General features: G+C 48.5%; 1 protein-coding gene across 1 annotated transcript; it reads right to left on the bottom strand.

The window, feature by feature from the left end:
- Positions 1-699: 699 nt before the first annotated feature.
- Positions 700-10,954, bottom strand: CDK5RAP3 (CDK5 regulatory subunit associated protein 3). The gene is made up of 14 exons (XM_077164633.1): positions 10,829-10,954; positions 10,559-10,604; positions 8,806-8,937; positions 8,023-8,123; positions 6,513-6,561; positions 5,661-5,839; positions 5,285-5,421; positions 4,918-5,062; positions 4,388-4,498; positions 3,895-3,973; positions 3,295-3,383; positions 1,714-1,919; positions 1,157-1,328; positions 700-1,050 (listed from the first exon to the last, which is right to left on the bottom strand). Exons 1-14 carry the CDS (start codon positions 10,832-10,834, stop codon positions 985-987), a joined length of 1,518 nt encoding a protein of 505 aa, XP_077020748.1. The 5' UTR covers positions 10,835-10,954; the 3' UTR covers positions 700-984.
- Positions 10,955-13,832: the final 2,878 nt, after the last annotated feature.

The raw sequence follows: 13,832 nt of genomic DNA, 5'->3' as shown, positions 1-13,832 counted from the left end.
GGGAGGGGGCGGCCCTCCCCAGAACTGAGATAACAAGCAGCAGGAATAATGAGTGGTGTCACTCCACTTTTCATTTTGATGGAAAGTCATTACGGGAGTCAACGCCAGCGACAAAGAGCCATGAATCAACTGCTCTGCTATGAAATTAAAATCGAATTGCCGGCCACCCCCAACCCCTACCCTGCCTGGGAAGCAGGGATGGGTAGGTGGCTTGGGAGAGGGGTGCTATACTGGGGTGGGCGCTATCCAATCACAGAGCAGGCGGTGATAGGTAGGAAGGGGACAGGCAGCTAGTGAAGGTGACAACTCCTGTCTCCACCCTGTTTATCAGACCCTTCCTACCCAAACCGCATTTTCCCTCTGCCTTGAGGTAAGCTGTGATTAAAAGGAAAACATGGCTTTGCTGGCTCCAACAAGGCTGCACTGGCGGCTCCCTTTGGTCTGCTGGCCTGAGTGGGGCAGTCTCGGCCTGGTTATGGAGAGAAAGGGCCCAGCCAACACAGCTATCCCAGAGCCCCTTGCAGAGCCTCCAATCTGGAGCCCACCCTTTTGCCAGAGGTAAAGAGGAGACGTCTTTACTTTGGGGCCCCAAAGCAACAGCTGATGGCCCAGGAAGCAAATCTGGAACAAAAATCTCATGAAAAAACAGGTGCATGGCCTTACTTCAGGCTTACAAAAGGAGTGCAAGTAACTGCATAGTGAAGTCAAGAGTTTTCTCCTCTTTTATTAAGTCCAACTAAATTAACCACAAGGGGCAGAAGCTGTGGCCAGAGCCAACCAAGATAGCTTCTTGCAGAGAGCACAGTGAGTGGCAAGGTAACAGCCTCTACTTCTCCCATTTGAGTGACAGTTTCTTCATGTGGCTTTCCATCCTCCAGTTTGCCTCATCCCTTGCCGACAAGGACCCACAACAGCAGCCCTGCCTGTTCCACCTCCATGTTGAAGGCTGACAAGAAGGGTGGGCAGCAAGAAGGCAGACAGGTATCACAGAGCAGTTCCCATCAGGTTCACAGGGCGCCCGTTGTATCTCTTAGAAATGTCAGCTTCAATCTGAAAGACAGTGATACCCAGTAGGCAGGAAGCAGAGAAGTGAAGGGGCCTCATTCTGCAGAAACTGGGGGTTCTCCCACTTGGCAGCTCTCCCTTCCGACCTTACCAACTTCTGCAGCTCCCTGGTCTTCTCCAGCAGCAGGTCCAGCTTGGGCTCCAGAGCTGCTTGCTCTTGAAGCACTTCCCGCTGCTTCTGCACCATCAGTTCTTTCTTCAAGGCCAGCAGCTGGGACTGCTTCAGCTTTTGCTGGAGGAATTCAGTCACTCGGTCCACATACCTGTGCAGCACACTCAGGTGAGTGTTTATGTACCTGTGAGCCCTGAGCATTCCCATTCAACCGGCAGGAAAGGCGAAGTTCAGGACGCAGGCTCCCTACTTCACTTCTCTAGCCTCTACATCCTTAAATCTTTATTTGTAAGGAATCCCCACCCCCAGCTCCCCTGTCCTACTTGAGAATCAGATTTTATCTGTATAATTCAAATCACCCCATCTTGCCTCAAAGAGGAGCCCCCATCTCTCATAAAGTGATGTTACAGGAGACAGGGCGAAGTTTCAGGGGCCACACAAGAGGAAGAGGAATGTACAGGAGTCAGAGCTGCTGAACATGGCAGAGCCCTGTGTCATGCTCCCGAACAGCCCAGGCATCGAGGGGAAAGCCAGACCTTGGTGAGGCGAGGATCATAAAGAGGTGCTGCATCCGAAGATTGGTGAGCTGGCCAATCAGATCCTGCAGTGCTGACACCATGGTAACCATCTTCCCTTTGGTCTGGCCCTGCAGGATGGCTGGAGCCAGCTGGAACTGGCTCATGGACAAGATGTCAGCCTCCTCACTCATTTCTACTGCTCTCTGGGACAAGAAGATCTCGAGCTGAGAATAGAAGAGGACTTGGTTCAAACTGCGAAAAGAACCCAGAAGCTAAGTCCTTAGCTGCTCAAAATGCAAGGAGATGTGCACGTTAAATTCAGAGGGGTTGTTTCATATTAACACTTTTATGGCTGGGAACACACCGACGGTAACATGAAAGCTTGGGGCAGCCTGTGCAGTCACTCCTCCACCCCCGTTTCCTATCTCAGGACTTACTTAGAGCCCTGCACCTCCATCCCTCCTCCCCAGCCATGGATCACATAACTAGGAACACAGGGACCCAAAAGGTTTGCTTTTCCCCAGGAAGATATTTTTTCACCATGGGAGAAATGAGATTCAGGGAATAGGAATCCATGTTTGAGAAAACATGGATTAAGAAAGGGCTAAAAAGAATCTGAGAACCAGCTACATATCTGTCAATTGTATTCTACCATAAAAACTTGATGCCTTCTATTCACCTCTCCTCTTGAGGCTAGGAGGGGCTTCTGTTGGCAGAAGAGGAAGGAGTAAGGCAGGACTAACAAGGTAGCTGAGAATTTTCATGAGGCCCTCTCTAATCAGGCACCTTGGAAAGGGAACAGACCCAGTGAATAAAGAAGAGTGGGTCCCCAACTCCCCGATCCCCTGGTGAAGGTCCAAGAAAGCCAGCTCCTTATTCTGGGGTGCTCAAGCCATGGGGCTACATTTAAACACACATGACATCATGTCACTTCTCTGCTTAAAATCTCCAGCAGCTTCCCGTTTCATTCAGAGCAAAAACCAAAGCTCTCTTTTCTTCTCTGAGCAGCTCTTCTACTTGCGCCAGCTCCCGCCCCCCCCGCCCACTGACTCCTACTCCTCTGCACACCCACACTGGCCTCCCTGCACCTCAAACGTGCTGGGCACGCGGCTCCCCGTGCCTGGTTCCCTTCTGCCAGGTATCTGCAGGGCTCTCTCCACTCCTCCTGCAGGTCATCTTTGCCAGGGGGCCTTTCCTGATGACCCAGTACAAAACTGCAGCCCTTCCCAATCCTCTCTATCTCCCTTCCTTGCTTTATTCTCTCCATGAACTTATCATCTAAAGTAGTGTGTATTTTACTAATTCTTTTTGGTTCTTGTCCACCTTTCCCACCAGAACATAAGCTCCATGAGGCCCAGGACTTCTGTCTTGTTCACTACTGACTTTCTGGAACCTCAGATACAGCCAGGTGCACAGGAAGTGCGCAATAAATATCTGTTGAATGAATGGTGGAGCGTCTTGTAGATAAGGCCTCTGTTCCAGAATGTGCAAATCTCTCAGCGCCTTTCACCCACCAGCCAGGGTCAGGTGGGCGTCCTGGAGGTGGGGCACTGCACGGGTATAGGCTACAACCCCACACCTCCCAAAGGACCACAGTACCTCCATGAGCTCATCAATGAACTGATTCCGAGTCTCAGGATGTTCAAGAAGTGTCAGAGCATCTAGGCCCCTAGCTACACCTTCTGGAGCTGCCAGGAGGAGAAACAGAGAAGTGAAAAAGGAGCTGAGGGCCAGAGAAGGAAAAGACCTTTAATTGTGAGAAGCCCTGGGGTGTTAACATGAATACAGACTCATTGCACGAAAGTTACTTCCTGCCCCAACCCAAGGGGGAAGGAAGAGTCACTCTTTCCCATATGCCTCAGCCCTCATCAGGCACCCACAGTGTGCGAGGAGGATCACACAGCTGGGTGGCGAGTGGAGAGGAGAAAGGTCAAGTTTCATCCTGCACTGCCCTCTAGTGGCACAGCTCACTGCTGCATCCTCTCTGCTATGGAGAAGTGGGCCCACAGAACCTCCCAATACCTCCACCAGAACAGCTCCAAAAAGTTGAGAGTTTCCATGCTTCATCTTAAGAGCCTCTCCCTATCCCCTTTCACTCACATCCTCTTCACGATTTTAAGAAAACAGTAAAAGTGCAAATAGCCCACTCTTTTTGCTTTGTTTCTAGAGACACAGGGCTGCAGGGGACAGTGGACTTACCCTCGGTTCCGGCTTCTAGCACTGTGATTTGCAAAGTGGAAGCATCATGTCCCCAGTCTATTCCATCACTCCTGGATTCCTGGATGGAGAGCAAAGAACCCCAGACGTGTTGAGAGAATTTTCCCTAGCAATGAAAGCTGGAAAAAGCCAAAGCCCTGGACGAGTCAATGACTGCACACTGCGACTGTATTAAGGTCTCGCAGCCCTAATGCAGGCAGCAAAGACAGTGTCAGGGGCCCATTTATCTTGCCACCTTGTCTGTGCTTTGTGCAGCTGCCACCTGCTGGCACTCCCACATCGTGCTCCAAACACCAGGAGAAAAGGGGTCCAAACTGTGATATGTCCCTTTTGAAAATCTGTCTAGCCCCAGCTACACCTGGTATTAGAAGTAAAAACCTCAAGTGATGGTTTAAAGACAGACAACACTTTTCTTATCACTGACACCGCAATCACAGAAAGCCCTCAGAGAGACAGATGGAGAGTGCATCCTAACCGTAGAGTCTGGTTCCGGGGAGATGTCCCAGTTTATTCCAGCAGCCTCAGCAGAGATGCCATAGTCAATCCCTTCAGAAGCTGCCTCTACCCCAAAGTCGCCCCAGTCAATCTAGAAGGGGAGGAAAAAAGTGTCAGCTCATGGCAGGTGGGTGAGCGAAAGGTGACCTGCCTTCCTATGGCCCTCAGCTGCTTCTGTCAGAAATGCTAGTATGCTGTTTAATGCGATGGCCTGCAAGCTCTCCAAAAGAGAGCTCATCTTCAGAGGGTTTGTGTGACTGAAGGGTTCCCAGTTTAAAGAGAAGTAGCTCTCTGAGCCTCTTTTGCACTCATCTATGTTCTGGTCTCATGAAGGCCAGAAAATAAAAGAGTGGGGCCTTCTGGGCCCTTCTGTCTATAATGCTTCACACAAATCCCCCTCTCTTCCTTCGGGAAGTGTGACTCTAGGTCGTGGGGGATTGGGCTCTGTGGGCGAGCAGCTATACTCTCATCTGTTCTGCGGCAGGTGCCTCCTAACAGAGCTTGTCTTACCGCATCTTCTTCCACCTGCTTGGGAGGCTCCTCGAGGTGCGGCCGCTCCACCACCGAGGGCTCCGTCCCGGTTCTCCATTCATACACCGTGGAGTTTCCCCGCTTCTGCACGTATCTCAGCATTGGCAGCACCTGTTCTGTGGCACTAAAACAGACCACATAACTGACTCTTCTGCTGACCCACCTTGAAGCCAACACTGGGATTCAGTCCTGGCTACAGGGTCAAATGGGCAAGGCTCCTACAGAATTTCCACATAGAATAAAGCTCAAGTGTCATGTGGGAAAAATAGAAGTGGAGGAGACGGGATAACCAGGGAAAATAAGTAAGCCATCCCTCTTGTCAGAGAAAAATGGAGGTGCTCTTTACCTTTCGCACACAAACCCCACACAGGCCTGATACAGGTCAATGGCTTCCCCTAGGGACTGAGCCCCAACTCCAATGGCAGCCAGCTGGCTCGGCAGGTCCTTCACCAGGGCCAGCAGTTCTCTTCGCACATTATCTCCCTAGAGAGGATGGAAGAGATGGGCTAAGATGGAGTGGTGGGAAGCAGATGCCAACAGACAAAAGAAAACATCAGAAAATGGAGATTAGCTGGACACTAAGCCCAAGAAAGGCACAACCCAGCTGAGAAGGAAGGTTTTGCCAGCAGCAAAGGAGTTGGGTGCTGAGTGGCCTCTGTAGTTCCTGAGCCCCAGGAAGACAGACAGCTCAGGCACCTCCCATCGTGCATCGCTCTGCTCACCGTGATGCCGTACTGCTTGCAGGAGTGGTAGAACTGCTCCCGCATCTCGGCAGCCCCGGCCTGGCCCTCCTCCTCCCTGCGGCTGTACTCCTGCTGCAGCTGCTGGCACTTGGCAATCTGCTTCTTCAGTAAGGGGATCTCGTAGTTGACATTCCTAACCAGGAGGCTAGAGAGTTCCGCTGGGAAGGGCCCAGGAAATTCCCCCTCAGCATACCATAAGGCACACAAGGCAAGTATGCCCCAGGAAACATGCACACAAATACCCCAAGTGAGGTCCTGAGAGCATGGAGTTGACTTCCTGGGTCTTCCCCTTCCTAGCTGTGAAAGCTAAGATCAGTCACTTAACCTCCCCAAACCAAGTCTCATTTGTAACACAAGGACAGTAATATTGATCATGAGAATTAAAAGGGTCCATATAAAACACCAAGCACAATTCCTTGTACTTAGGTGTTTGGTAAAAATTAACTATTATTAATATTGATAGAAATCACAATTGAACTACAATCAGCCTTTCACTGCTCTCTCTTGGGCACCGGACAGCAGACCCCAGGATGAACCCTGCCCCTCTGTCTCATACAGAATGGGGGTACAGTGGGGTTGGGGCACTGAGTGATGGCAGATGTATATACCTAGTCATTTGGCATGGTATGATCCTGCCTGATCCACCTCTGCTCTCTCCTCCTTTACCCTAACACTCTTGGTAGAATTTATGTCTGCCACCTCATCAACAGGCAACATCTACATTCTGGCCTCATCGCAAACACAGCCTGCGCCTCCTATCAGCCCGCCGTCTCAGAACCCTGGGAGTGCACTTCGTACGGCTGCCAGGACTCCCAGGCTGGGCCACTTTACCCAAGTAGGTGTTGTCCTTCTCATACAGGGCTACGATCTCCTGCCAGTCCTGAGTAAGACAGAAACAGAAAATGAGCCAGAAAAGCACTCAGCCGCCACATCCTAGCTCAAGTCCTGAACAGGGATGCTCTTCCCGGCTTTACATCAAACACACTCCTTGCCCTCCTTCAACTCATAACGCTGGGTGGACCACCAACTTCCTTTTTTATAAACATTTGTTCCCCCTATTATTTATTTATTTTTAATCCATACGTTTTACTCATCTGTCCATAAGGTACATAAAACCATCAGACACAAGGTTTTCACAATCACACAGTCACATTGTGAAAGCTATATCATTACTCAATCATCCTCAAGAAACACGGCTACTGGAACACAGCTCTACATTTTCAGGCAGTTTCCGCCAGCCTCTCTGTTATGCCTTAACCAAAAAGGTGAAATCTATTTAATGCGTAAGAATAACCTCCAAGATAACCTCTCGACTCTGTTTGGAATCTCTCAGCCATTGACACTTTATTTTGTCTCATTTTTCTCTTCCCCTTTTTGGTCGAGAAGGTTTTCTCAATCCCTTGGTGCTGAGTTCCAGCTCATTCTAGGATTTCTGTCCCACGTTGCCAGGAAGATCCGTACCCCTGGGATTCATGTCCCACGTAGAGAGAGGGGGAGGGCAGTGAGTTTGCTTGTCATGTTGGCTGAGAGAGAGAGGCCACATCTGAGCAACAAAAGAGGTTCTCTTGGGGGTAACTCTTAGGCCTAATTTTAAATAGGCTTAGTCGATATTTTGGGGGCTTACATTTCATATGAATAAACACCAAGATTGGGGGCTCAGCCTATCGCTTTGGTTGGCCCCACTGCTTGTGAGAATATCAAGAATTCTCCACTTGGGGAAGTTGAATTTTCCCCCTTTGTCACCATTTCCCCAAGGGAACTTTGCAAATTTTTTTTTATTCACTGTTCAAATTGTTTAAATCCTTCTGGGATTTATCGAGGCATCACTCTGCACAAACCTACAAAATCTCAGGCCCTACTTAAGGTTCTATGTACTTATGGTGTTCAATTAAGCTGTCTATATAAGTTATATTAGGAAATGCACTAGTCAAAATATAAATTTTGTACCAAATAAATATTTTTTGTTTTAGTCTCATATAGACATTAAAGTTTTAAAATATTAATTACCATCTATGTTCAATACCCTGTATTATTGACATTCCTTTGTTCTTCCTCATGCAAAGCATTTTTAAATTTGTACATTTAGTCACTATCATTATACACTCTAGGCATTCCTAGCCACTTTCTTTTAAGAGTGGGGCGCCAACAAGCAATTCCCAAAGCAGTGGATCTGAAAATTTAAACCCAGGGGTAAGATCTACCTTTGGCATAAATTATGGGGACAGAGAGAAAGCTCAGGAAATATTCTACAAAGGAGCCTCCCACTGGATCCTCAGAGAAATGAGAAAGGCTCTAACCCTGCAGGCTGGAGGCACATCACCAGTCCTCAGCCCATACTTGCCTGCATTCGCTGTGAAGAGTACCACCCAAAAATATTTTTCGTGGAGGCCTCAGTGCCTTTGAGAAGGTCCACGATTCTTAGGCAGTGGAAATAATGGATGTCTGGAAATCAAGGAAGAGTGAAGACATTGAGAATTACAGTGCCGTTGGCATGTGGTCGACTCTCCCGTCATCATATGGTGCTGGAAGAAACCAGCACTGACACCCTCAAATAAAAATGTCTCTCTACTGTGTTCCAGTAGCCATGTTTCTTGATGATGATTGTATAATGATGTAGCTGTGTGACTGTGTGATTGTGAAAACCTTGTGTCTGATGCTCCTTTTATCTACCTTGTCAACAGACAAGTAAAACATATGTAATAAAAATAAATAATAGGGGGAACAAATGTTAAAATAAATTTAGTTTGAAATGCTAGTGATCAATGAAAGTGAGGGGTAAGGTGTATGGTATGTATAATCTTTTTTTTTTCTGTTTTTGTTTTATTTCGTTTTCTGTTGTCTTTTTATTTCTTTTTCTGAATTGATGCAAATGTTCTAAGAAATAAAGAATATGCAACTATGTGATGATATTGTGAATTACTGATTATATATGTAGAATGGAATGATCATATGTTAATGTTTTTGTTTGTTGTTAAATTTTTTTTTAATTAATAAATAAATAAATTAAAAAAACAAAATATCTCTCTAGGGGTCAGCCCAGGAGCTAAACAACAAGAGAATGGCTCAGCTGATACAGACAGCTCTGGGAGAGGGGAGACCCCGGTAACAGTACTGAAGCACTCACAGGAGCCAGAGAGCAGCTGGGCAATCTCCTCGCTCTCCGGCATGTCCTGGATGGCAGCGTTGATCTTCTCTCGGATCGTCAGCACCAGCCTCTGCCATCGCAGGTTGCAATGTCTTCTGTCCACCAGCCAGTCTATCGAGAAACACCCAAATCATTGCAGCCCCACTCCCAGCACCAAATGAGATAGGCTGAGACAAGAGCTAGATTTTCTTCATCCTGTTTAAGGATTGGGGGTCAGGGGAATATGGTTGGAAAGACAGATCCAAAGGGATGCTTGGGGCTAAACAAACCCTGGCAACCTGATTTTGTCTTCAGTGTGATTTTTATAGAGCATGTGCCTCAACACAGAGAGACAGAAAATTTTAAATTGGTCCTGATATAAAAGCGCCAGTTTGACCACTTAAATTCTCCATAGTATTTCTGCTTCCATGGGTAGTCATTCCACTTTCTCAGGGATGGAATTAACCACAACAATGCAAAACACAAGATGGTTATGCCAAGTTCCAGATGAATGACCATCTGTAAAGCCCCTAATACCTAAGAACTAGATAACACTGGTCTAGTCTCAACAGTGAAGTACTGTCCCATATATATAAATGTCAACAGGCCTGACCTTCCAGAATCTAGGCTTAGACCTGTGCTTTTCATAAGAGGTATGGGTGGACTGAGCTGTGCACACCAGTCTTCAATGGGAGAGAGCTAAGAGCTAGGCTTTATGATCAGATGGGTCTGGCTTCCACAGTTTCTTGGGCTAGTTTCTCAACCTCTCTTTGCCTCAGTTTCCCCACATGTAAAATGGAGAGAATAAGGTACTGAGTCCAAATAAAGCCTGGACTGTGCCTGACACCTGGCAAGGACTCAGTAAACCTCAGTGATCCTTATTTTTATAACAGTAAATGCCTAAAACAGTGTCTGGCATACATCAAGCCCTCAATTAATGATACTGTTTTATTTGTCCTTTTCATAACCAACGATGAGCTCACACAGCAAGAGTGCACTTGTACAAAAGAGTCAGAACAAATCTGAAGTGAGGCTAAAGAAGCTCTTCTATAGGCCACTGCACAGGTCTTAGTAGATGGCCCTAAAATCTGCCAACTCATCAAATACTGTGGTCCCACACTCACAGAACTAAAAGCAAAGGCCTGACACCACCTTAATGATAAGACTGGCACTGTATCCATTAATTCACTGAGCAATGAACAACAGCAGAAGCTGTGCAAATACCCTGGAGTGGTCAGAATAAAGAGACCCTTCCCCTACTCGGAACTGGGGAAGAGGTACATAAACCAGAGAGAGGCGGTTGGGAGATGGCCTAGCTAATTAAAGGTCTTTATTTCCAACTAATTTTTGTTTCCCTAATCCCCCTAAAATCACAGGGAGATGGAAGCTAGTAAGAATGGCATATCTGAGAAAGCGTGGCCATTAGAGACACTTAAGTTCCAATCTCGGGGAGGTCACTTGGCAGTCGAATGTCTTTAAAGTAAGTCATATAGCCTCCCTACACTTAAATGATATGACTTGATAACACGTTTAAATGTTAATATAGAAAAGGCAGGTGAAGTACAGATTCTACGTTCGATTCTATCCCCCCTTCTCTTAGCGAGACAGGTCCAGCCACAGATGAGGCACATGGCGAGAGACAAATGCCTCAACCCGGACCTTCAGGCATCAAGACTCCTGGCTCTTGGCGACAGGGGACAAAGAATCGGGCCCCCCTTCTGACAGCCAGCTGAGCGAGGGCTCCCCCTCCTACCGAGCAGCTTGCTGGTCTGGATGTCGATGGGCACGTCCTGATGGTCCTAAGAGGGAAACACCGGAGGAAGGGGAGCGTCAGCGCGGGCCGGGGGTGCGACACTCGCGCGCTCATTTCACAGTCCCCACAGTCACCCTGCGGGGCCAAATCGAAGGGCCAGGAAGGGCTGCCCCGGGGGCGAGGCCGAGATAGCCGGTCGGCAACGGACCGGCAGGACACCGCCCAGGGGTCCCAGGTCAGCACCCCCTTTTCCCACCTCCGTACTCCCACCTGCATCTTTCCTCTACTTCCGCTTCCGGCCGGGGGACCCAAGCCCGCCCCGCCCTACCACCAATCCTGCGCTGAGGTGGCTGAGTCTAAGTTAGACACGAACTGGCCTCCTTCGACTACGTCTCCACCTTCGGCAGAGCCAATGAGCCAATCGAGGCGTACGCTCCTCCCCGGCCGCAAGCCCCACCCCCACCCAGGCTCCGATTGGCTGCACCGAGAGAGGCGGGAGAACGGGAGACAGCCAATGGGAGGAGCAAGGCGGGCTCAGGCCGGGGAATGGGAAGGCGGAGCCTGGGAAGGGGCTGTAGCCGTGGCGCGATCGCGGCAGGGGGCGCTGGAGGGACGGTAACCGCAGTCTCCACCCCGGGACAACGCGGAGCTGTCACCTCCCCGCAGTCCGCATGCAGGGTCCCAGCGTCAACCTGGAGGGCGTTTTCCACGGGCATTAAAAATCCTTCTTTCTTGTAGATCACAAAAGGTCTTGTATGTCGTGTATGACAGATAGTTACTGCTCACCAAATATCCATGTTCGCCCCTCGTTTTCCAGTCTTCTTCCAGTTGGAGGGAGCCAATGGGCTGTAAGCGGAAGGCGCATATGTCAGTTCGGGGCTAAAGCACATTAGAGGCAGTGTGAGTTCTCCCTTAGCTTTCTTGCCTCGCTCCAGAGACCAACGAGGTTACATGCTCCAAGATGCTGGTGTAAAGGAGAAATTAAGAATTAACAAATGATTATGATTACTGAATCATTATATAGATGTTTTCTTTTTATATTGTAGAACAGCTGAAAGTTAATACCTGAAATTACTGAAACTCAACTAGTCTCAGCCCTGTGAATACTCACTATTGTAATGCTTATTATAGCCTAGTCTCAGCCCTGCTTTTATACTTGATATTGTAATGGTAACAGCTCCCTTGGTTGAATCCATAAACTCCCTGAACTCCTTAGACCCGGGGAGACAGATTTTTGGGCCAATAGGCCATCTGATCTCCTGCTTTCCATGTAGCAATAGACTTTTTTTTTTCTTTTTGCATGGGCAGGTTCCAGGAATCAAACCTGGATCTCCAGTTTGGCAGTCGAGAATTCTTGCCACTGAGCCACCGTGGCACCGCCTAGCGGTAGACTTTTTGAGTCCCCTTTGTCAGGGATCAGCTGTTATGCACATCAGGCAGGGAACCCAGCATTGGATCGATATCATTGGAGCTTGCATCAGCCTGGGCCCATGAAAGGCCATGTGGGGCAGGGCCCGTGCTAGCATGCATTGGATATGTACAGTGAGCAAGAAATAAACTTACCATGTATTAAGCCATTAGGATTTGGGGATAATTTGTTACTGCAGCATAACTTAGCCAATCCGGACTGATAAACCAAGCTAAGATATTTGGAATTTACCCTAGAGATGGAGAGCTAGGAAAAAAAAATGTTAAAGCCAACTTGCCTCTTTGCCTCTCTTTACCATCAATAATAGTTTGTAACTCTCTTGGGGCACTTGTCGGGCTGTTTTCCCTTTCAATTTATCAGTGCTCAATTTGTGATTAGGTGATTGGTGCTCTGGAGAGGGAGGGAGGATGGTCAGGGAGGCATTACACAGATAACACCTAAGTGTGATCTTAAAGGCAGAGCTGTAGAAAGGGGGGCATTGTAAGCAGGAGTGTTTCAGTGGGGAGACTGCACAAAGCTTTGGAGGCCAGAAACTGCAAGAGGGATTCAGGGAACAGCGTAATTGGTGAGGCCCAGGGCAAAATGAAAATGCGGGACCTTTGTTCAAAAATTACTAAGAAATTCAAGACAGCCACAGCTGCTCAGTAAAGCAAGCGTGGGGTCCATTTGCACATTGGGCCCCATGCAACTGCACCGGTCTCAGGCTCTTGAAGCAGCTCTATGGGCAGGCCAACTTCCCCATAGTAAAAGTTTTGAGGCAGGGAGTGTGGCCTGAGATGAGTCTGTGAAGGTGGAAGGGTCAAATCTTAGGGGGTTTCCTTAAGGAACTTGGACTTCGCCCTGCAGAAAGGAACCCCAGAAGGGTTTTAAGTCTTTGAAGCAGGGAGAGACCTGTATAGATTTGCATCTTAGATCTTTCTAATGACTGCAAGGAAGATGGATTCAAGGGAGATAAAACTGAAGTCAGGGACATTGTCTGCTTAGGAGGTTATCTGGGAGAGGTTGGGGCCTCAAATGGGACAGAAGCCACGAGAAGGAGGAGGGAGGCTGGATTTGAAAGCTGTTAGGGAGAAAAATGCACAGCACTTGGCAATTTACTGGCTGGGTACATTAGGGGAGAGAGACCCCAAGGATGACAGCTTCTGTTGGGTGGAGTGCTACCGTCTGAGACAGGGATACAGGGTGCAGAGCAGGTGTTGGGGAGGGGATCTCAGCCTCAAACCTGGGGGTGGGTTGGTGGTGCTCAGAGACTGCCAGGTAGAATGTCTGCGGCAGGCAATGGCGTCCACAGCTCTGGAGTTCAGGGGCTGGAGGGAGAGCTTTGGAGAGTCACAGGCTGGCCGATCTGTGATCCAAGCAGTGGCTGAAGCCCAGGGAGGAGAGGAGCCTGGCCCAGAGGGGGGTCGAGTGAGAAGAGAGGTTGGGAACAGTACATCTCCACACTCCCCCTCCCCCCAGGATCTCACAGTCCTGGGTAGACCATTGCTCCCCTTTCAGGCTAGCTCCTCCCAGAGGCTCTGCCTGATTCTTTCACATGTCCAGCCCCTGCAGCCCAAATTTTGGGACCCAGTACATTTTTTTTTTAACTGTATGGTGTGATACAACAGTGGGGAGACATAGACTCCTACCCAGTGAGCTCTTAGACCATTTCCACAACCTTTCTCATAGCCACAGTTTCCTCAACAATAGCATGGAGATACCTCTGCTGACCAATTAAAGGTATTTCTGCTTATAGAATTAAATACATAAATATACTAGGTGTATGTAGCTCTGTATACTTCACAAGATACTTTAGACCTTTTTTTCTTATAATTTTTTACTCATATATATTAAACATTATACAGG

This window comes from Tamandua tetradactyla, chromosome 6, assembly GCF_023851605.1.
Source record: "Tamandua tetradactyla isolate mTamTet1 chromosome 6, mTamTet1.pri, whole genome shotgun sequence".
In the NCBI taxonomy this organism is placed as follows: domain Eukaryota; kingdom Metazoa; phylum Chordata; class Mammalia; order Pilosa; family Myrmecophagidae; genus Tamandua; species Tamandua tetradactyla.
The sequence above is the reverse complement of the archived record's forward strand: the minus strand, read 5'-3'. Positions and strand labels throughout refer to the sequence as shown.